Here is a 24,419-nt window from a genome sequence, read left to right on the forward strand (position 1 = left end):
CTGAGATCTGTTGGGTGGGAAATGACTTAGAATCCAATCTCTGATTTCCTTCCAGGGACCCTTCCCAAGCCCACTCTCTGGGCTGAACCAGGGTCTGTGATCAGCGAGGGGAGTCCAGTGACCCTCAGGTGTCGGGGAGCCTTCAGGTTCATGAGTACCGTCTATACAGGGAAAAAAACGCAGCATCCTGGGTTAGACGGATACGACAAGAGCTTCTCAAGAAGGGCTATTTCCCCATTGCATCCATCACCTGGGAACATGGAGGGCGGTATCGCTGTATCTATGGTAGCTACACTGCAGTCTGGTCAGAGCCCAGTGACCCCCTGGAGCTGATGGTGACAGGTGAGAGGACACTCAGGGGTCCCAGCCCCAGGCTCTGTCCTCAGGAAGGGGGTCGGCTCTCAGGGGCGTCTCCCTCTCACAGCCCAGCCCTGGGGATGATGTGGGAGGTGGGAGACCATTTAACACGGTGCCTCCTTCTCTCCCAGGAGCCTACAGCAAACCCACCCTCTCAGCCCAGCCCAGCCCTGTGGTGGCCTCAGGAGGGAATGTGACCCTCCAGTGTGTCTCACGGGTGGAATTTGACGGCTTCATTCTGTGTAAGGAAGGAGAAGATGAACACCCACAATGCCTGAACTCCCAGCCCCGTACCCGTGGGTCATTCCAGGCCGTCTTCTCCGTGGTCCCCGTGAGCCCGAGTCGCAGGTGGTCGTACCGGTGCTATGGTTATGACTCACGCTCTCCCTATGTGTGGTCTTTACCCAGTGATCTCCTGGAGCTCCTGGTCCCAGGTGAGAAATTCACAGCATTGCCTGGAGCTCCCTGAGTCTCCGGGCAGGTGGGGAGGAGCCGCGTCTCAGGGCAGCGCCAGGTGGGATGATGTTGGGACGAGAGGGCTCAGGGCTCCTGGGGCCAGAGACACAGGAAGATCAGCAGTGGTGAGGCCCAGGGGGAAAGGGAGGGTTTGTGGGGAAGCCTGAGGGTCGCTCCTGGAAACCGTGACCACCTTTTCCCAGGTGTTTCTAAGAAGCCATCACTCTCACTGCAGTGCTCAGTGCAGAGCAAATCCTGTCACGGCCCTTGGGGAGAGTCTGACCCTCCAGTGTGGCTCTGATGCCGGTTAGGACAGATTTGCTCTGTACAAGGAGGGGGAACGTGACTTCCTCCAGCGCCCTGGCCAGCAGCCCCAGGCTGGGCTCTCCCAGGCCAACTTCACCCTGGGCCATGTGAGCCGCTCCCACAGAGGCCAGTACAAATGCTCTGGCGCACACAACCTCTCCTCCGAGTGGTCGGCCCCCAGTGACCCCCTGGACATCCTGATCGCAGGTGAGGAGACCAGCGGGTTCAGTCAGGGACCCAGGCTCTGCACAGGCCCTGCCAGGGGAGCCCAGGTGGTGAGGATGAGGGATGGGGGCCCCAAGGAAGGGAGAGACAGACAGAGACAAGGGATGGGCAGGGAGGGGAGACTCAGAGAAAACAGAGACAGAGAGACTGAGGGTCCTAGAGAGAGGCCTGAGGAGGTATCAGCTCAAAGCAAGGTAGGGCAGCCCCTCACCCATCCTTCTTCTCTCCAGGACAGATCCGTGCCAGACCCTTCCTCTCAGTGCAGCCGGGCCCCACAGTGGCCTCAGGAGAGAACGTGACCCCGCTGTGTCAGTCACAGGGATGGATGGACACTTTCCTTCTGACCAAGGAGGGAGCAGCCCATCCCCCCCTGCATCTGAAATCAAAGTACCAATCTCATAAGTACCAGGCTGAATTCCCCATGGGTCCTGTGACCTCAGCCCATGCGGGGACCTACAGGTGCTACGGCTCACTCAGCTCCAACCCCTACCTGCTGTCTCTCCCCAGTGATCCCCTGGAGCTCATGGTCTCAGGTGAGGGCCCTGACCCTGTCCTCTCTGAGCTCAAAGGCTCAGCTCAAGCCCTGCTCCCAGCAGAGCTCTGGACACTAAGAAAAGAGGAGAGTTGGCCTGTAATCCCAGCACTTTGGGAGGCCGAGGCGAGTGGATCACGAGATCAGGAGATCGAGACCATCCTGGCTAACATGGTGAAACCCCGTCTCCACTGAAAAACAGAAAAAATTAGCTGGGCATGGTGGCGGGTGCCTGTAGTCCCAGGTACTGGGGAGGCTGAGGCAGGAGAATGGCGTGAACCCAGGAGGCGGAGCTTGCAGTGAGCCGACATCACGCCACTGCACTCCAGCCCGGGCGACAGAGCGAGACTCCGTCTCAAATAAAAAGAAAACAAAAGAAAAGAGGGGAGTGAACGGGGAGGGTCTGCAGGGGAGGGTCCAGTCCATGAGAGGGTGGAAATAGACGGGACCTCCCACCCCTGGCTCCAACCCCTGGACTCTCAGTAGGGTAAAGAGCAGGGAGGGCTGGGAGGAGACGGGGTGAACCTCAGAGGAGATGAGATTAGACCGACGGTGGAAGACGGAGGCCCCACCCGCTCCCCTCTTGATGTCTCCACCTCAGAATCAGAGCCTCTGGGGGTCCCAACCTCTAAGTCCTGACTCCCTGGGTGACAAAAACACCGTCACTCCCAGTTCAAGAGAAGTGTTTAGACTCGTTTCAGTGGTACCTTCAATATTCATGGTCTGATTTCCAGGGCAGCAGAGGGCAGGGTGGACAGTAAGGGTGTGGTCCGCGTGGCTTCCTGAGGCTCCAGGGATGGGGCAGGTGTTCCCTCCATGGTGGTCAGAGGGGAGGGAGGTGTCTGAGGTTCAACACTGATGAGTGGAGCAGCGGGGACTTTCCCCCTCCAGGAGCAGGATTCCCAGGAGCCATCACCTCTGGTTGAGACTCTCCACTGTCTCATGTACAAAACAAAATCTCTCCAATTTTCTACCAAAAGCAACACCTGGCACAGCTCTGCAGGAGCCCACACCCCGACCTTGTCCTGCGGGATGCGTGATGAGTAGAGGAAGGAGAACAGGTCGGGTCAGCAGGAGGGGCCGTGCACCTGCTCTAAGTCAGGCTGGACCCAGGGAAGATGTTGGGACTGATGGAGGAGGAACAGGGGCAGGCGAGTTGGAGATAAGACAGATGGACGGTCCTTTGGCAGCTCTCGTTTCTTATTTCCGAGAGACCCTGAGGATGAGCCCCTCACCCACACCTGTGGGGTCCCTGGGCCATCTCAAGACAGGAGAGGAGGCCTTGGTGGGATCTGACTGTGATGAGGGTGGAGTCCACCCCAGAGTAGAAATGAGTGACACACAATACATGCTGTCAATAATTCCCTAACTTGCCAGGGAGCAGGTGCACGGCCCCTCCTTAGTCTCAGGAGTGCCCTGAGCCTGAGCCCACCAGGTGAGCACAGCAGGGGCCATGTGAGAGGCACCCACAGCTGGAGTGCGTCTCTCTAAAGGAGCACGTTTAGGGTGGACTCCAGCCTCATCACAGTCAGATCCCACCGAGGCTCCGTGCTCAGGCACCTTGAGACTAAGGAGGGACCGTGCACCTGCTCCCTGCACGAGTTAGGGAATTAGTCACAGAGTGTGTCGTGTGTCACTCATTTCTACTCTGTATTTTCTATACGCCTTTGTCCATTGTTGCCCTCTCCTTTACTAAAACGTTTAAAGCAATACTTCAATATATAAATGTATATTTTTTATTTCAGTTATATGAACCTATTCTTTAAAAATATTTAATTCTACTTTGCCTTTCATTGGGCCTTGATTTAATTTATATATTCAATGTAGACATCCATTCTTCATTAACCTCAAGTCTTCCTCCCGTACATATTAAAAATTGAGGTCTCCTTAATGAACTTCAGAAGTGTTTGGATGTTTCAAAGCACAGTGGCCCGAGGGAAACTGACTGGGCGGTTCCCTGTGGCTCGTGAAACCCGCGGGAGGTCAGCGGGGGCTGCAGTGCAGTTCAACCCTGGGCCTGAGTGGGTTCATGCCTAATCTTGTCCAGTCACTGGATGATTCTAACATCTAACTAAACGTTTTTTATATGAAAAAGTGCTTTAAATTGTTAATTTAGATTTAAATTAGAAGGGGGCACTTTGGTAGTGAGTTAATATGAAATACAATGAATATACCCAAACCAGTAGCTTTCTCATGGGTACTTATCTCTTGTTTTAAAAAATGTAAAGAATCAAATACTTCACTTATACGTTGTGAAAGGTGTTGAATAATTCTTTAAATTAGAACGAATATATATATTTTTAATTTTTTTTGAGATGGAGTTTTGCTCTTGTTGTCCAGTCTGGAGTGCGGTGTTGCGATCTCGGCTCACTGCAACCTCCACCTTCCGGTTTCAAGCACTTCTCCTGCCTCAACCTCCCAAGTAGCTGGGATTACAGGCGCCCACCACCACACCTAGCTAATTTTTGTATTTTTAGTAGAGACGGGGTTTCACCATGTTGGCCAGGCTGGTCTTGAACTCCTGACCTTGTGATCCACCAGCCTCAGCCTCCCAAAATGCTGGGATTACAGGCGTGAGCCACCGCGCCTGACCTGAATTTACTTTTTTATATGTCTACCCAGGACACCCACCTCTCCTTGACAGGGAGGTTATATAAGTTATATGTCACCTTATACAGAATTTGTTATATAAGTTACATCTAATATGTCTCTTCTCCTCTGTTTTGATTCTCAGGAGCAGCTGAGACCTTCAGCCCACCACAAACCGAGTCCGACTCCAAGGCCGGTGAGTGAGGAGACGCTCGCGGTGAAGACGCTGGTCACAGAGGGTCAGGTCCTGTCAAGGGGAGCTGGGTGTCCTGGGTGGACATTTTAAAAAATTACATCCATTCTAATGTAAAGAATTCTTCACCACCTTTAACAATTTATAAGTGAAGCATTTCTTCCCTTTACATTTTTTAAAGAAGAGACAACTCTCCCTGAGAAAGCTACTTGAGTATATTCACTGTATTCATACCAACTCACTACTAAAGCGCCCCGTGCTAATTGATTTTCCACGGATCTCCTCTAATTTACTAATGCAACGTGTGTAAACCATGAGACAATGGGAAATTTTACTCCTTTATTTCTTTTCTTTCTTTTTTTTTTTTTTTTGAGACGGAGTCTTGCTCTGTCGCCCAGGCTGGAGTGCAGTGGCCGGATCTCAGCTCACTGCAAGCTCCGCCTCCCGGGTTCACGCCATTCTCCTGCCTCAGCCTCCCGAGTAGCTGGGACTACAGACGCCCGCCACCTTGCCCGGCTAGTTTTTTTGTATTTTTTAGTAGAGACGGGGTTTCACCGTGTTCGCCAGGATGGTCTCGATCTCCTGACCTCGTGATTTGCCCGTCTCGGCCTCCCAAAGTGCTGGGATGACAGGCTTGAGCCACCGCGCCCGGCACTTCTTTATTTCTAAATTATGTGCCAGCACTTCTCGCTTCAAATGCCCACATGTATGTCACGACATCTTAAATACAGAGCTGAAGTTTTACATATATACATATTTCCATGGGGTTAGGTAAGATACATTTGAATATGGAAGTCTATCCAAATTCATTTGATGTCTATTCACGCCTATGCTTAATACATTTGAAGGGATAGGTGTTTACATGTTTGTTCCTGGTCTAGACTCACCTAGATTCACGCTTCATAAAAACAAATACTGATTCATGAACCTTGAGTGACACCACCATTTGGCGTACATCTATTTGTAGGTGTGTGAATGTGGTCACCTGCGTCGCATTCTAGGTGTTCCTGCCTATATGAGGAATTAGTTAGCTAGAGATTAAACAGAAGATGAAACCCCGGCTGAACTGGCTGAGGCCGTGTGAAGAAGAAGCACCCCCAGACTTTCCCCCTCTTGTGCTTCTGACACTGGGGAGCCCTTGCGGACCAACCTCTCATGCGTGGAGCCTGGGTCCTCAGCTGGTGAATAAGTGAAACTCTCCTCTCTGGGGGAATTGGCTTGTGTGCTCCTGTGTCCCTGCCTGCACAGACAGTGCACAGGGCTCAGTGACTTCTGTATTACCTTTCAGATTCTGAGCTCCCAGAGTGCGGGAAAATGCCCTCCCCAAATGCCTCAGGAGCAACGTTTGGATTTGCAGGACACAGGGAGTCTGAAATAATTCAATAAGCAGACTGAAGGGAATGCTGCTGTAGCAGAGGAAGGGTTTATTGAGGAACTCACTAGAACTCATGTCAGGAGACATAGGGGAAGATAAGCATGAAGAGCCCGGGGGAGAGGCTGGCTCAGGGCTCTTCCCCTCTGTTTTCATTCTCAGGAGCAGCTGACACCCTCGGCCCATCACCAAACAATTCAGACCCCAAGACTGGTGAGTGAGGAGATGCTCTCATTTATGGGGCTGGGCACAAGGGTTGGGTCCTGTCAAGGGTAAGGATGTGCTCTGGGTGGACATCCAGAGGTCCTGGGTGATGTTGATCTGTCCCGACCTCTGTGACTGCCTTGTCCACTATCTCCAGCCTCACACTCCCAGGATTACACACTAGAGAATCTCATCCACATGGGCATGGCTGGCTTAATCCTGGTGGTCCTTGGGATTCTGCTATTTGAGCCTCAGCACAGCCAGAGAAGCCTCCAAGATGCAGCCAGGAGGTGAACAGGAGAGAAAAGAATGCGCCCTTCAGAGTGTCGGGGCCTTAGGAACAGATCTGATGATCCCAGGAAGTTCCAGGAGACAATTTAGGGCCAATGCTATCTGGACTGTCTGCCGATCGTTTCCAGAAGGAGGAATCAGTGTTGGACTGCAGAGACATTTTTCCACGGTGATCCATGGAGGACCATTAACATGTGATACCTTTCCTCTCTATTAATGTTGACTTCCCTTGGTTGGATCCCCTTCTTTTCCCACCCCCAGACACGAGGCTACATCCCACACGGCAGTGTTGGGTCCACACCTCTGCACACCTGCGTGCTCTGGTCCATGATGCGTAACACAGTCTCTTTATTCCTCATCGCCACACTCCCTGGTGTGCTTTACTGAGCCTCCATCTCTTCAGTTCAGAGTTCCAAACATGCTTCAGTAACTAAATCAATGGGGAAATATCGGATTTCCACCAGGAAAAGATAAATCCAGCCTGATGCCCTGACACCCTCTCTGAACCCTGTGAGCCCTTCGCTCCTTCTCAGATGCTACCTGTGCAGCTTCTCCTCAGATCATTGTGTAACCATCACTGCCATCCTGTTCCACACATTGTCATCACCCTACACCCAGTCAGCAACCACTCCCCATTCCTTCTTCCCTCCAGCACCTGCTAACCACGAGTGTGCTTTCTGTCTCTATGGACTTGCCTATTCTTGCTGAAAACATTTCAATCTGCCTATGATCTGTGAGCTCCTCACTTCGAGACTTCCTGCCTTTCCAGGCAGAACCAAAGGACACCTTGTCAAAAGCAATGATAGCCATTTGCAGTGTGTCGGTGATCCACAACAGGAAAATCACAGAAGTAGGATAGAAATCCAGCTGCAGACAAGACCTCAGGTCAATGAATCTTGTCAAGCAGTTGAACTGTTTCTTTCTACTCACCTAGGACAGTCAGACAGAAGTATGCAAAATGACTGGGGCTGATTCTTTTCTGAATTGTCTCAAAACAGCAAGAGGACTTGAGTCCTAGCATTAAAGAGTTCAACATGTCTAGGTCAAAGACCACTGTTGTGTTGGAAGGATGTAAAACCCTGATGCATAGAATAGAATGTCTGGAGGGAGGATCCTGAGAAACACAAGGGACCAAATACTCCTGAACTTTCTAGGACAAAGGGAGCAGCCATTTGCCATCTACCGTGTAAAATAAAGAAATCTTATCATTCACCCTCTACTGTCTAGAATAAAGAAATCTTATCGTTTGCCAACTACCCTCTAGAACAAAGAAATCTCTCCCCTGCCCAACAGCACGTGGGTGCACATGCATCTCGCCATGCCATAGCTGCTGGCATGAGTTCACCCCCTCACCAATGACCCCGAGCACTGGGACTGCTGTCAGATCATTCGTGGGTGCAGAGATTGCCTGTCCAGTGCCCACCAGCTCTCTGACCTCCCCACGCCAACACTGCCACTGGTGTGCACACACACACGGAGACCAGAGGATCCACCCCCACTGCAAGCAGCAGCTGCCACCAGCGTGGAAGCGCACACAGAGGGTGTACACAATCCTGTAAGGCCAGAGCCCCACCACCGTGCTAACACCACTACCAGTGCAAATGCTCATATGAACACCTGCTGGGCTCCTGCCCACCCCACCCAGCCTTGCTGACACCACTGCATTGAACACCGACACGGAGGCCAGCACCCCGGCACCCACCGGCAACCCACTGCAGCCAACAAATGTGTACGTCCCGGAGGAAAAGACATCATCACATCAGAAACACACTTGCATACATATGTTTATTGTAGCAAAATTCATAATTGCAAAGATGTGGAATCGACCTAAGTGCCCATCAGCCGATGAGTGAATGTGGTACACACACACAAGAAAATAGTATTCAGCCATTGAAGAAAATGAAATGTCTTTTGCAGCAACCTGGATGAAGTGGGGGGCCATGACAGTAAGTGAACTAACTCAGCAATGGAAAACCAAATACTGTGTGCACTCACTTATAAGTGGGAGCTAAGTTGTCGGTAATCAAAGACATATAAAGGGGTATAATGAACATTGGAGACCCAGAAGGGAGAGAGGGGGTGGAGAGTGAGTAATAAAATACTACGTACCAAATACAATATGCACTACTTGGGCGACGGGTGCCCTAAAACCTCAGGCTTCACCACTGTACAATTCATTCATACAACTAAAAACCACTTGTACCCCAAAAGGTATTGAAATAAAATACATTTTTTAGGAAAAACTATAATACAAGGCTACAGTAACCAAAACATTATGGTACTGGTACAAAAACAGACACATAGACCAATGAAACAGAATAAAGCCACACACCTACCATCATCATCTGATATTAAACAAAGCCAACAAAAACAGGCAATGGGGAAAAGACTCCCTATTTAAAAAATAATCCTGTGATAACTGGCTAGCCATATGCAAAAGAATGAAACTGTACAGACCCCTACATATCACCATATACAAAAATTAAAGCAAGACAGATTAAATATATATATATATATATTTTTCTTTTTTTTTTTGAGACGGAGGTTTGCTCTGTCGCCCAGGCTGGAGTGCAGTGGTGCGATCTCAGCTCACTGTAAACTCCGCCTCCCAGGTTCCTGCCATTCTCCTGCCTCAGTCTCCCGAGTAGCTGGGACTACAGGCGCCCGCCACCACACCCGGCTAATTTTTTTTTGTATTTTTAGTAGAGACGGGGTTTCACCGTGTTAGCTAGGATGGTCTCGAGCTCTTGACCTTGTGATCCGCCACCTCTGGCCTCCCAAAGTGCTGGGATTACAGGCGTGAGCCACCGAGCCCGGCCCAGATTAAATATTTTAATGTAAGATCTCAACCTGTAAGAATCCTAGAAGAAAACATGGTGGAAACCCCATCTCTACGAAAAATACAAAAAGGAAAAAAAAAAAAAAGCCTGGCGTGGCGACAGGCACCTGTAATCCCAGCTACTTGGGAGGCTGAGGCAGGAGAACTGCTTGAACCTGGGGGGCAAAGGTTGCAGTGAGCCGAGATTGCACCACTGCACTGCAGCCTTGGCAGCAGAGCCAGACTCCATCTCAAAAAAAAAATAATAATAATAAAATAAATAAACAAATAGGAAACATCTTCCTTGATACAGGCAAAGTGTTTACAGCTAAGTCCTCAAAAGCAACAAAAACAAAAATTCATGAGTGGGACGTCATTAACTTACAGAGCCAGAGAAGGTCTAATACTCAAAATCTGCAAACAACTTCCACAAATCAGCAAGCACAAAACAAACAGCCCCGTTAAAAAGTGGGCAAAGGACATGAACAGACACTTTTCCAAAGAAGACACACATATGTCCAAAAAGCATATGAAAAAATCTTCAATATGACTCATCCTTAGGGAGATGCAAATTAAAACCACAAGGAGATACCCACACCACTCAGAACAGCTATTAGTAAAAAGTCAAAAAATAACAGATGCTGGTAAGGCTGCAAAGAAAATGGAACAAGTGTTGGTGAGAACGTAAATTAGTTCAGCCTGCTGTGGATAGCAGTTTGGAGATTTCTCAAAGAACTAAGAGGTGAACTACCATTCGGCCTAGCAAACCCATTGGTAGGTATATGCCCAAAGGAAAATAAATTACTCTACCAAAAAGATAGATGCACCTATATGTTCATTGCAGCACCATTCACAATAACAAAGACGTGGAATAAACCCAGGTGTCCACTAACAATGGATTGGATAGATGCATCGTAGAATACTACACAGCAATCAAAAAGGAAATCATGCCCTTTGCAGCAGCATGGATGGAGCTAGAGGTCATTAGCCTAAGTGATGTAAGGTGGAAACAGAAAGTCAAACATAGCACATTGTCACTCATAAACAGGAGCTAAACATTGGGCACACGTGTGCAGAGATAAGTGTCTGTTCATGTCCTTTGCACACTTTTTTTTTTTTTTGAGATGGAGTCTCGCTCTGTCGCCCAGGCTGTAGTGCAGTGGCCGGATCTCAGCTCACTGCAAGCTCCGACTCCCGGGTTTATGCCATTCTCCTGCCTCAGCCTCCTGAGTAGCTGGGACTACAGGTGCCCGCCACCTCGCCCAGCTAGTTTTTTTGTATTTTTTAGTAGAGACGGGATTTCACCGGGTTAGCCAGGATGATCTCGATCTCCTGACTTTGTGATCCGCCCGTCTCGGCCTCCCAAAGTGCTGGGATTACAGGCTTGAGCCACCGCGCCCGGCCCTTTGCACACTTTTTAACGGGGCTGTTTGTTTGTTGCTTGCTGATTTGTGTAAGTTGCTTCTAGATTCTGAATATTAGGCCTTCACTGGATCTGTAGGTTAATGAGGTCCCACTCATCAATTTTTGTTTTTGTCTAATTGCTTTCGAAGACTTAGCTGTAAACACTTTGCCAATGCCTGTAACAACAGGATGTTTCCTGTGATTTTTTTTTTTCTTTGAGACAGTCTGGCTCTGGCACTGGAGACACTTAGAGTGGGGAGAGAGGGAGGAGGGCAAGGGCTGAAGAACTGTCTGTTGGGTGCTATGCTCACTACCTGGGTTTATGGATTCATTTGTTCTCCAAACCTCAGCATCACGTAATATACCTTTCTAACAAACTTGCGTTATGTGCCCCCACATTCTAAAATAAAAGTTGAAAATAATAATAATAATAATATGGAACTAAAAATTAATAGGCATGCATCTTAGCAATATAAACTCAAGTACAAAATGGAAGAGGCCCAAGTGTTAGAGATTTTGAAATTTAAAGCAACTATAAATGTGATTGTATATATGGGCGTGTAGGGACAACTGGGCTTCATCTGTAAGAACTACTGGTGGAAAGTGGAGACTCCTTACTGGCCTGAGAGGAAAGAGACAGTCTTGAGTCTTGGTGTCTGAGGAGAAAAAGTATGTGTTTCTGTTCCATTCTTTGTCCGAAAAAGGTGTTATAAAGAAGAATCTTGGTTCCCTGTCTCTTTTCTTAGGCCAGATAATTGTAATAGTAACTATACATGTGTATATATGTGTGTATATATGTATATATTTGTCTTTATAAAAGCTCACATCTCCCAAGTATCACACAAAACCCTTTTTGTCTTTTTTCCCCCACACCCATGGAGAAGTACAAACAGGATGTGACACTCTAATATCACTCAGTTTTCTAAAATAAGTAGGTTGCAATTTCCCATAAAGTGAAACTATTCCTAGTTCACATTGAGAAAGTACCAGATTCAGTTTCTCGTAGGACCAACAATTGTCTGAATCAAGCGAAATTATAAACGATCTGGTCTTATATTTTTCTCTAGCTACCTGTGATGATCTGTAAGAGTTTGTGGTTGCAGGTAAAAACATATATCACTCAGGAGGGCGCAGTGGCTCACGCCTGTAATCCCAGCACTTTGGGAGGCAGAGGCCAGCAGATTATATGAAGTCTGAAGTCCGAGACCAGCCTGGCCAACATGGTGAAATCCCATTTCTACTAAAAATACAAAAATTAGCTGGGCATGATGGCAAGCATCTGTAACCCCAGCTACTTGGGAGGCTGAGGCAGGACAATCGCTTGGACCTGGGAGGCAGGAGGTTGTAGTGAGGCAAGACTGCCCCACTGCACTCTCAGCCTGGGTGACAGCGTGAGACTCTGTCTCAAAAAAAAAAAAAAAAAAGTATGTCACTCAAACTGACACCTTCATGGATCTTAGAACCTTGGTCATGTTCCCATGAGAATTCCATTCGTTCCATTCAAGAAGATCTAACTTTCCTAAATATCTATGCATCCAACACAGCAGCACCCAGATTCATAAAAGAAATTTGTAAAGAGCTTCAAAGAGACTTAGACTCCCACGCACAAATAGTGGGAGACTTTTATACCCCACTTACAATATTAGACAGATCCTCAAGACAGAAAATTGACTAAGATAATCAAGACCTGAGCACAGCACTGGATCAAATGGGCATGATAGACATCTACAGAACTCTCCACGCCCCCAAACCAGAATTTACATTCTTCTCATCACCACATGGCACATGCTCTAAATTCAGTCACATAATTGGAAGCAAAACACTCCTCAGCAAATTCAGTTTGTGACAACTGAAATCGGCACAAACCGCTCTCTGACCACAGCATAATCAAGTTAGAAATTGAGACTAAGAAATTCACTCAAAATCATACAATTATGTGGAAATTAAAAAACCTGCTCCTGAATGACATCAGGTAAATACTGAAATTAAGGCAGAAATCAAGAAGTTATTACAAATGAATGAGAGCAAAGATACAACATACCAGAATCTCCGGGACACAGCTAAGGGAGTGCTAAGAGGAAAATGCCTAGCACTAAATGTCCACATCGCATTAGTTGTGATGACCTAACATCACAACTAAAAGAACTAGAGGGCCGGGCGCGGTGGCTCAAGCCTGTAATCCCAGCACTTTGGGAGGCCGAGACGGGCGGATCACAAGGTCAGGAGATCGAGACCATCCTGGCTAACATGGTGAAACCCCGTCTCTACTAAAAAATACAAAAAACTAGCCGGGCGAGGTGGCGGGCGCCTGTAGTCCCAGCTACTCGGGAGGCTGAGGCAGGAGAATGGCGTGAACCCGGGAGACGGAGCTTGCAGTGAGCCAGGATCCAGCCACTACACTCCAGCCTGGGCGACAGAGCGAGACTCCATCTCAAAAAAAAAAAAAAAAAAAAAAAAAAAAAAGAACTAGAGAATGAAGAGCAAACAAACCCCAAAGCTAGTAGTAGAATACAAGAAAGAACCAAAATCTGAGCTGAACTGAAGGAGATTGGGACACAAAAAAATCATTCAAAAGATCAACAAATCCAGGAGCTGTTTTTTTGACAAAATTAATAAAATAGACTGCTAGCTAGACTACTTTTTAAAAAAGAGAAGATTCGAATAAATGCAATCACAAATGACATGGGGAATATTACCATTGATCCCACAGAAATACAAACAACCATCAGAGAATATAATGAACACCTGTATGCACATAAACTAGAAAATCTAAAAGAAATGGGTAAATTCCCAGACACACGCACCCTCCCAAGACTGAACCAGGAAGAAATTGAATTCTTCAACAGACCAATAATGAGCCTGAAATTGGTTCAACATACACAAATCAATAAACAGATTCATCACATAAACAGAACTAAAACAAAAAAACCCCACATGATTATATCAATGATGCAGAAAAGGCTTCTGATAAAATTTAACATCACTTCTTGTTAAAAACTCTAATTAAACTAGGTATGGAAGGTACATACTTCAAAATAATAAGAGCCATTTATGACAAACCCACAGCCAACATCATGCTGAATGGGCAAAAGCTGGAAGCAATCCACTTGAAAACTGGCACAAGAATGCCCTCTCTCACCACTGCTATTCAACAGTATTGGAAATACTAGGCAGGGCAATCAGGCAAGAGAAAAAAATAAGGTGTATTCAAATAGGAAGAGAGGAAGTCAAACTATCTTTGTCTGCTGATGACATGATCCTATATCTAGAAAACATCATAGTCTCAACCCAAAAGCTTCTTAAGCTGATAAACAACATCAGCAAAGACTCAAGATACAAAATGAATGTGCAAAAATCACTAGCATTTATATACCAATAGCAGTCGAGAGCCAAATCAGGAATGCAATCCCATTTATAGTTTACACACACACACACACACACACTACCTAGGAATATAGTTAACTAGGAAGGTGAACAATTTTTTGAAGGAGAACTATAAAACACTGCTCAAAAAATTAGAGATGACACAAACAAATGGAAAAACATTCCATGGTCATGAATAGGAAGAATAAACATCTTAAAAATGGGCATACTGCTCAGAGCCATTTATAGATTCAGTACTATTTGTATTAAGCTATCATTGAGATTCTTCACAGAACTAGAAAAATCATATGGAACCAAAAATTTAAAATTTAAAAATTCATGTGGAACCCAAAAAGAGCCCATATAGTCAAGGCAAGCCTAAGCAAAAACCAAAACAGAAAACCAAAGCTGGAGGCATTATGTTACCTGACTTCAAACTATACTACAGGGCTACAGTAATCAAAACAGCATGGTACTGGTACAAAAACAAACACATAGACCAATGGAACAGAATAGAAAACCCAGAAATAGTATCACGCACCTACAACTATCTGATCTTTACGAAACCTGTCAAAAACAAGCAATGGGGAAAGGATTCCCTATTCAACAAATGGTGCTGGGATAACTGGCTAGCCATATGGAGACAACTGAAACTGGACCTCTTCCTTACACCATATACAAAAAAATTAACTTGAGATGGATTGATTGATGGATGTAAAACCTAAAACTATAAAAACCTGGAAGACAACCTAGACAATACATTCAGGACAGAGGCACGGGCAAAGATTTTATGACTAAAATGCCAGAAGAAATTGCAACAAAAGCAAAAATTGACAAATGAGATCTAATTAAACTAAAGGGTTTCTGCACTGCAAAAGAAACTGTAAACAGAGTAAACTGACAGTCTACAGACTGGGAGAAAGTTTTTGCAAACTATGCATCTAACAAAGGTCTACTCTCCAATATCTTTAAGGAACTTAAATTTACAAGAAGAAAACAACCATTAAAATGTGGGCAAAGGACATGAACAGATGCTTTTCAAAAGAAGACATACATGCGGTCAACAATCATATAAAAAAAACTCAACATCACTGATCATGAGAGAAATACACATCAAAACCACAATGAGATATCTTCTGATGCCTGTCAGAAGGGCTATTATTAAAAAGTCAAGGGACACATGTTCTCAGGACCTCCTGAAGGCTGGTCCCTCATATTTGGCTCAGAATAAATCTCTTTTAATGTATTACAGAGTTTGACTCTTTTTGTCCACAATAATTTGGTGCCTGAACACGTGAGGTCTCAGATAAGACTCAGGACCCCAAAGGAGTTGTCTCAACCTGGAGCTAAGGTACCAGCAGGGGCCCACTGAAAGCCTCCGGGATTTTGAGCCTCTCTGCTGGAAGTGGTAAGTCCTCCTGAGCCCCGACCTCCCTTTAGTTGACGGCCCTTTATTTATTCTGAGCTACTATTTCTTTTTCTTTCTAGGAAGCTGTTGTTTAAGGATCCTACTTCTAGTTGGGAGAACATTCTAAAGGGTCTTCTCCATTGCTTTTCTCCACAAATTAATCTCAATTTGGCTTGCCTGCTCACATTTGCATGAGGAACTGAACTGTTGTTTTCATAGGGAAATGAGAGAATGTGCTTCCTCAGCTTAAAAAAGAAAGGGCATTTTGCTCCTGCCAGCCGAAATGTGGGAAGTGATGAGAGGGGCTTGTGGGAGTGTCTGGGGGGGTGGACCCCACCGTGATGTGAGTGGCCTACAGGGAACCCACAGCAAAATTAGTATTAAAAAGGTTTGTCCAGGAAGCACAGATGGGAGTTGGTCACTCTGCATTTTGAGCACTCCTGGAGGTGCTTAGACCTTCGGAGAGAAAAACTGACACACATGAAAGGGAAGAAATGACTCAGTGGTGAGACCCTGTGGAGTCCCACCCACAACCAGCACACTGTGGCCCACTGCACAAACCCCTAGGCCACAACTCACTTCCTCCTTTAACAAAAGGAGAGGAGAGGAGAGGACGGGAGGGAAGAGGAGAGGAGAGGGGGAAGAGAAGAGAAAAGAAAAAAGAAAAGAAAAGAAAAGAAAAAGTGGGAAACAAATAATCTAAGAATGAGGAGAAAACAAGAAGAATGACCCCCTTGTAGGCACTCCATTGGTTTTATGGTGTCTCTACCTGCTGGAGTTTGTGTAAAACAAAAAGATTATGGTCTTTGTGCACATTTACATCAAGGTAAGAGAGCCCTAATGACGGCTTGCAAACTATAGAGTTCCTAAGTTCTCTCTTTCTCTGTTTTCTTTTCTGCTTGCTTTACATCTGCTGTTACTTTTCTACTGAGATAAAAACCACTGTCCAGATCCAAATTTGTTTTTGCAAACTGGTAAATTTATAGTAATATTTCATGGCTAGAGTTTTGAAGTAAAAGCTACAGGATGTCTGTGTGTGTGTGTGTGTGTGTGTGTGTGTGTCTGGTGTGTTTAAAAGCCTTTATGATAGATTTCTATAATCTTATGTTTAATTAGCAATGAACCCATTAAAAATTGTTTCCTGTAATATGGAAATTCAGGGATATTTAGCTGATAACTGCCTGGGGTAAGGAAACAGGTTATGAAGAGTTTGAAAGGGTTGGGTGCAGTGGCTCACACCTGTATTCCCAGCACTTTGGGAAGCTGAGGTAAGTGTCAGGAGTTCAAGACCAGCCTGGCCAACATGGTGAATCCCTGTCTCTACTAAAAACGTAAAACTTAGCCAGGCAGTAGTGGCACACTCCTGTAATCCCAGCTACTTGGGAGACTGAGACAGGAGAATCGCTTGAGCATGGGAGATGGAGGTTGCAGTGAGCCGAGATCATGCCACTGCACTCCAGTCTGGGTGACAGAGTGAGACCTTGCCTCAAAAAAAAAAAAAAAAGAGTTTGAAAGTTTGAGATAGAAAAAAAAAGAGGATTTTTGAATCTATAAGATGTACTTCTATCAGCATGCCTAATGCATCCATGTGTCTGTGTGTGGTATACATTATGTTTCACTACTAAAAATATACAAAAGAGCTCTAATTAATTGGCCTAAAGAAAATAAAAGTGCTTAAATCAAATACTTTATCAGAACAAAATGCGTCTTCAAGTTCATCTGACTTAAGTAAAATCTTTAACAAATAAGCTGGCTTTAAAACTATTGGTAAAATAAGATTAGAAATGTCTTAAGAATTGTTAGCATTTTTGTTTGCATTTATTGCACAAGTGGTTTTGGGCTTATCCCTGCAGAATAGTATGAGATTTGCCACAAGGGTTATAAAACTACAAACCTGGCTGGGAACGGTGGCTCATACCTGTAATCCCAGCACTTTGGGAGGCCGAGGTCAGTGGATCACCTGAGGTTGGGAGTTCAAGAGCAGCCTTACACACACAAAACAAAATTATAAACCCAGCCCAAAACAGAATGATCTTTGCTTGTATAATTTTTAATAAAGAAGCCATGTAATATTGTTGGTTATGTGAAAACAGCTAACAACTGAGATATTGGTTAAAAAATACCCTTATATTTAACCATAAGTTCCCTTACTTAAGTAAACACCTGAAATTCATAGTTTATAACATTGGTTAACAGGGAATTAACTTGAAGTGATGACTGTCACAGTGTTCATAAATAATCTAAGTAAACTATTAAATAAATTTATCAAGTAAATGCAATGGAATAAATGCTTATAAACAAACTTATCACATAATTTAGAATCTAAAGTTATATTAAATAATAGATATTAATTGACTAGCTGGATAATTTATAATTTAAAAATTATAGAAAAACATTTTTTAAGGAACAATTCTTATTAAGAGATAAATATCTGTGTCTAATTCAGAGCTTACTTAAAAGTCATGTATAAAACAAGATAAATGGAACCAGGAAAGAAGAGAGATGTAAAGAAAGTTATAAATATAAAGAGGAATTTTGGTAAAAAAAGATGAAAAGGAAAGTAATTTTACACAAGAAAGTGTCTTATGTAGTGAATTTTTGTCCTGAAATAAAATAACTGATAGTTCAAGAAAGAGGGATATTTAGGACAAAACAGGCAGTTTAAGCATGATGTAAATGGTCTCTGTAAGTCACAATAAGGTTAGTAAAAACAGGACTTTTTTTTAAAAAGAAAGGTTGTATAATATAGTTGATTATGATTAAGAAATAAATTATAATAGTCATTCTACAGATGGGTCTTTGATATTTAAAAAACGCACACTGATACAAAACTAAATAATTGGTTAAAACAAGGTTTTACTAAAATATTAACTTATTCTTAATGCAAAAAGTTTTTAATTTTAAAATTCTGTAATCTGTCTTTTTGAAATTCTTCTGATGAATATATCAAAGTTTGGCTCTTTCTCTTTTGAAAGGCCTTGGATGATAGGTCTCTCTTTCACCTTGTGTTGGCCTCTGTAACTTTTATTAATTATCTAAAGTAAGAGAGGAATTTTTGTTTAAAAACAGAAAAATGAAATATCTTTTAGACCTGCTCTTTTTATTCTGTATGCCTGTTATATCTCTGTCTTCAGATGTGTTATCTGGATGTGATATTTCACTATCAAACAACATGAAAAAACTCATCAATTGTCTTTTTTTTTTAAAAAGTAAGTGCTTATCAGATTGGCAGAGGCTAACTCAGATGCCTTTGAATTCACTTAAATTTAATATTTAGTAAAATTAATTTGGTAAATGTAATCTTAAAACTCTCCCGAGTAATTTGCAATCTTACAGCTATGTTATGTTAAATCTCATTTTTTTTTTTCACTTGAAATTTGGGTTACTAAATTAAAATAGTAGGAGCATAAAATGTTTTTGGTGAAGTTTAAAAAACACAAGGATATGGATTTTGCCAAAAAAGTCGGTTTTTTCTAGTTAGGAAACTATTTAAGAGTTGCTTTAAAATGAAGGAAAAATTACACAGATAAAAGTAAATAAAAAGAACAATTTAGCCAGGACAACAAAAGTTAATTCTGAGACCTGAGATTACCGAGAAGATACTTGATATGGAGGAAGGGCAAAAACAAGTAACTATTAAAACCAGAGGGTATAATGCAAAGGAATTGTTCCACTTTTTAGATTGTTATCAGTTTCTTAAAAAAAAAATCTACGTAGTAGATTGTAAAAAATAACCACTTTAAGGGCCAAATTCTTAATTTTAAATGTTTCAGAATTTAAGAGCTTATTTGGGTTGATGCAGGACCCATAGATCTCTATTAAGCAATCACTAATGAGTATATGTGATCTAAATGCACAGGAGGTTATTCTGGAGAGAACAACCAGCTTAGTGGACCAGACAATGCCACTAAAAGGTCTGTTGGCCCTAAGAAGGGCCAACTCTCCCTATAAAACACCAAGTGCAGCACCCAGATGATGAAGCAGTGAATGTGCTTTGTATGCAAGCCATGTGGCATCTGTGTATATTTTCGTACTAGTAAATGCTGTTTTAGTTACTATGGCCTTACCGTATAATTGAAATCAGGTAATATGATGCCTCCTGGTTTGTTCTTTTTACAGAGAATTCTTTCAGCTATTCAGGCTCGTTTTTGGTTCCAAACGGATTTAAAAATTGCTTTCTCTCTAATTCTGTTAAAGAAATGAGATTTGTAATCTGATAGGAATTGTGTTGAATCTGTAGCATGCTTTGGGCAATATGATCATTTTAACAATATTGATTCTTCCCATTTGTGAGCAAGGAATATTTTTCTGTTTGGTTGTGTTGCCTACAGTTCCTTTCATCAGCATTTTGTCATTCTCTGTGTAGAGGTGTTTCACCTCCTTGGTTAAATATACTCCTCGGTGTGTGTTTGTGTTTGTGTGTTCTTAATTTGGTTCTCAGCTTGAATGGTATTGATGTATAGAAAGGCTACTGATTTTTGTAGCTTGATTTTGTATCCAGAGACTTTACTGAAGTCACTTATCAAGTCTATGAGTCTTCTGGAAGAATCTTCAGGGTTTTCTTGGTATATGATCGTGTCATCAGCACACACAGATAATTTCACTTTCTCTTTTCCGATGTGGATGCACTTTCTTTCTTTCTGTTGCCTGATTGCTCTGGCTAGGACTTCCAGCACTCTGTTGAATAGGAGTGGTGAGAGTGGACATCCTTGTCTTCTTCCATTTCTTGGGAAAATGCTTTCATTTCTCCCCATTCAATTTGATACTGGCTGTGGGTTTGTCATGTAAGACTCTTATTATTTTGGAGTATGTTTCTTTCATGCCTAGTCTGTTGAGGGATTTTATCATGAAGGGATATTGGACTTTACTGAATGCTTTATCTGCATCTATTGAGATGATCGTATGCTTTTTGTTCTTAGTTCACGTTTATGTCATGAGTCACCTTTATTGACTTTGCATATATGGAACCATCCTTTCCTCTCTGGAGTCAAGTCAACTTGATCATGATGTATTATGTTTTTGATACACTGTTAGATTCCATTTGCTAGTATTTTCTTGAGGATTTTTGTACCTAGGTTCCTCAGGTTTCTTGGCCTGTAGTTTTATTTTTCTGTTGGGTCCTTGTCTGATTTTGCTGTCAGGGTGATATTGGTTTCATAGAATGAGCTAGGAAAGAATCCCACCGCCTTGATTTTTTGGAAACTTTCAGTGTGATTGGCACAAGCTCTTCCTTGTATATACGGCAAATTTCAACTGTGAATCCATCTGTTCCTGGGCTTTTTTGCTAGAAGATGTTTAGTACTGATTCTTTTCTGTTACTTGTTACTGGTCTGTTTAGGGTTTCTATTTTTTGCCTGTGCCATCTTGGGAAGTAGTGTGTGTCTAGGAATTCATCCATTTCTCTAGGTTTTCTAGTTTATGTGCATAAAGCTGTTCAAAGTAGTCTCTGATGATTGTTTGTATTTCTGTGGTGTTGGTTGTACTGTCAACTTGATCATTTCTAATTGTGCTTATTTAAATCTTCTCCTGTTTTTGGTTAGTGTAGTTAGCCTCTGTCAATTTTATTTATACTTTCAAAAAACCAACTTTTTATTTCATTGACTCTTTGTAATGTTTTTGTCTCCATCTCATTCTTTATCTGTCCTTTCTGAGTTTCCGTTGTTTTCAGCGTCCATCGCTAGAGAGCTAGTGCGATCCTTTGGTGGCGCCACAATATTCAGATTTTTCACGGCGTCAGAATCCTTGCACGGATTCCTTCTCATCTGGAGAGGCTGCCACTTACTCTCTTTGAATTTATTTTCATTTGGATGGGATTTCTTTTGCGCATTTTCCCTCCGGCCCCGTGGGGAGCGTGATTGCAGACCATGTTGGGAAGGGTCTTTTGGCTTTTTCCCATAGCCTTGGGCGCTTCTGCGGCAGGGTTTGTGTTGGGCTGTTCAGTTCAAATCGCAGGCCGGGAGCTGGTGCTTAAGGGTAAGAGCCACCCTCAGCACAAGCAGGTGCATACGGACCTGGTGTGTTTCCTGTGAGGTGCTGTCTGTCGTTTCAGGGGAAGGGCTGGACCGTGGAGTGTCTGGAGCCGTGAGCTTCCTGTTCCAATGGGGTGAGGGAACACAGCAGGGCAGAGCTGGAACCCCTGGCTTGCCCACGAATATGCTAATGATGAGTGCAGGCATCAGTCCTGATGGACGTGGCTGGGGCAGCACCTGGTGAAATGCCCTGAGGTCTCTGCAGGGGATGAAGGAGCTACACCCGCTTCCAGTCCCGTAGGGGACATTGTCTGTTTCCCTATCACACCCCTGCTCCAGGGCTCATGAGTCTCAGTGCAGACACACACTGTTGTCTCTCCCCAGGCCATAGTGTGGCTGGGAGCCGTGGGAAATGCCTGCCTTGCCACTCTCTGCAGGCATGGTTCCAAGGCAGAGCCTGCTCCCTCAGCCCAGTGCAGACCGTGAGCGGCTGTCCGTTGTCCGACGTGGCAGATGCTTCATGTAGGTGGGATATGGGGGGTTCTGTGTCTCTGGATGGGAGAGTGGACGTCAGTTGTGGTGGTGTTACTGGCTGGGTGGGCCCGACCTCAGGCCCTGGGGTGACTGGTCAGGTGCCAGCAGGGTAGGAAAGGGCAGGCGGTTCCCGGATTGCAGGCCCCTAGGTGGCCGACTGGACAGTGTGTGCGAGTCCTGTAGGGGCTTCACTGGGTTTCAGCTGCTCCAGGGTTCAGGTGCTGGCTGTGATGGGGAGGGCTGGGTTGGTCCCCAGGTCACAGGCAGAATTCTCAGGCAGGGCAGGCAGAAGGCTCAGGTGGTAGAGCCTGTGGGCAGATCACAGGCCTGTGGGGGACTGGGCTCTCAGAAGGGCTGGGGGCTACAGCTGAAATGCCCAGGTGGGGGCAGGGTGGCTGTGCTGTGGTCCTGTCACTAGGGAGGGCAGGGCCCCTCTGCTGGGGCACTGGAGACTGGCAGCTGTGGGGCACAGGGCCCGCTCACACTGCCCTCCTGAAGAAGTGGCACTCGGTTTTGCTGTTGGGGACACGTGAAAGTGCCAGGCCTCCCCACACCTTCCCTGAGCCTGGGGCAACCTAGGGGCAGAGGCAGAGGTGGCAGTGACTGCAAAGGGCTTGTCAGGCGTCTCTGATCATTGGGATTTCAGAGGGCCAGGTGTGGTGCCACGGTGTTCAGGTGGGGGCAGGACGGGTGCACTGGGGCCCTGCAGCTGGCAAGCCCCATTTAGCAGGAAGGAAGCCCCATTAGCAGGAAGCAACAGAGGTGGGGAGCTGTGTGGTGCTCAGCTTGGCTGTTCCTGTGCCCCAGCTGTCACATTGATTCTGGGGCCCACAGAGGTGCCTGGCCTCCTCCCTCCCTGCTAAGGCAATGGCAGCTGGACCCAGGCTGCTCAGGGATCAGAAGCCTGTGGGACTCCACGTGGGGTCCAGAGGCACCTCTGCACCATCTCCAGGAACTCCCTGTGTGCCTCTGCAGGCCAAGGGGGGTCAGGGGCTCTCCTGTGACTAGAATTGTAAAGGGCCAAGGCAGGGGTGTGGATCCCAGGGGCCTCACACCCACTCACCCTTTCCCTTTGTTAAGGAGCCTCTCACTCACCCCTTCCCCTTGTTAGGGGGCCTCTCACTCACTCACCCCTTCCCCATGATAGAGAATCTCTCACTCGCTCACCCTTCCCCGTGTTAGGGAATCTCTCACTCACCCCTTCCCCATGTTACGGAATCTCTCATCACTCACCCCTTCCCCGTGTTAGGGAATCTCTCATCACTCACCCCTTCCTCATGTTAGGATCCTCTCCTGGCTCCCACCTTTTCTCTTCTCTTCTCTCCATGTCCTCATGGTGCTCAGGTGAACCTCAGCGTCTTCTTGGAAGATCCACTTGACCTGTTGGTATTTACTTGCCATTTTGGGTCCTCTTTGTGAGTAGGCAGACTCCAGCCCTTTCCATTCAGCCAACTGGAACTTCAACCCCCAGTCATTTTCTTGTCACTTTTTACTCTTGGGAAATCCAGTCCCAATGTGCTTGTCTTTCATTTGAGAATAATTTTCATTTTCTCCAGTAATTTTAAAATTACTTTGTATCTATTCTAGGTATTGTTTGCTCTATCACAGTTAAGACATTAATGTTATTTATGAGTTTATGCACATTAAACTCATGTTCTTTCTTCATTTCTGTAAAAATGTCAACTTATTTCTTTGCAAGTATTTACTAACATACTCCTTATTTCCCTCCTTCTGAAAGTGATCTACAGAGAGATATCTGTTTCCTCTTCTCATTCCATTTATTGTGTGCATTATTGTTTCTATTTTTTTCACTTCTAGTTTTTCTCTGATGAGTAATGAAAGATTTTAATAAATATTCTACACCAATACAATGTTTATTGTTTCAGTTGTGTCTCATTCTTGATGAAATTATTTCTAACTGTGTTAATATAATTTACTATTTTTCACATCACAATAGCTTCCTAATTCATTTCTATAATTGCCTGTTTTTTTCTCTAATGGATTGTTTGATTTTTATTCCTCTGGGGTGGGTTTTTCTCCCACACACATGATCTTCCACACAGGGTTTCTCCCAGGGCTGACTCAGGAATGAAAACTGATGAGGGCATTCCTGTAGCCGCTCCTGCCCTGCGGTGTCCACACTCCCAAGTTTAGAATCAGTTCCGTGTTACGCCCAGCATGGCGAGGTCCGTGTGACCTTCACACTCAAGTGCCAGATATGCCCGGTCCAACAATGATAAAGCAAGTTTGTGTCGTGTGCACCCGGGAAGGTGGCTCAGTGTTGAGTGTGGCCTGTGTCACTGAGTTATCCCAGGGTCTGTCCACAAATACAGAAGAGGGGGAACCACAGTCTCTCTAGGGTCCCACGGTTTCCTACACTTTTTGCCTTGTTCTGAGA

At 44.9% G+C, this 24,419-nt stretch overlaps 1 protein-coding gene across 1 annotated transcript in view; it reads left to right on the plus strand.

The window, feature by feature from the left end:
* The window catches only part of LOC117091354, a 161,063-nt gene that overhangs the window by 126,654 nt on the left and 9,990 nt on the right, over positions 1-24,419 (plus strand). Inside the window, 9 exon segments of the mRNA XM_033223593.1 lie at positions 170-342; positions 489-791; positions 1,017-1,048; positions 1,050-1,326; positions 1,575-1,877; positions 4,611-4,661; positions 6,193-6,243; positions 6,392-6,525; positions 6,787-6,898. Of these exon segments, the coding sequence (XP_033079484.1) occupies positions 170-342; positions 489-791; positions 1,017-1,048; positions 1,050-1,326; positions 1,575-1,877; positions 4,611-4,661; positions 6,193-6,243; positions 6,392-6,525; positions 6,787-6,898 (1,436 nt within the window).

The sequence above is a fragment of the Trachypithecus francoisi genome, unplaced genomic scaffold, assembly GCF_009764315.1.
Source record: "Trachypithecus francoisi isolate TF-2019V2 unplaced genomic scaffold, Tfra_2.0 Lachesis_group12, whole genome shotgun sequence".
In the NCBI taxonomy this organism is placed as follows: domain Eukaryota; kingdom Metazoa; phylum Chordata; class Mammalia; order Primates; family Cercopithecidae; genus Trachypithecus; species Trachypithecus francoisi.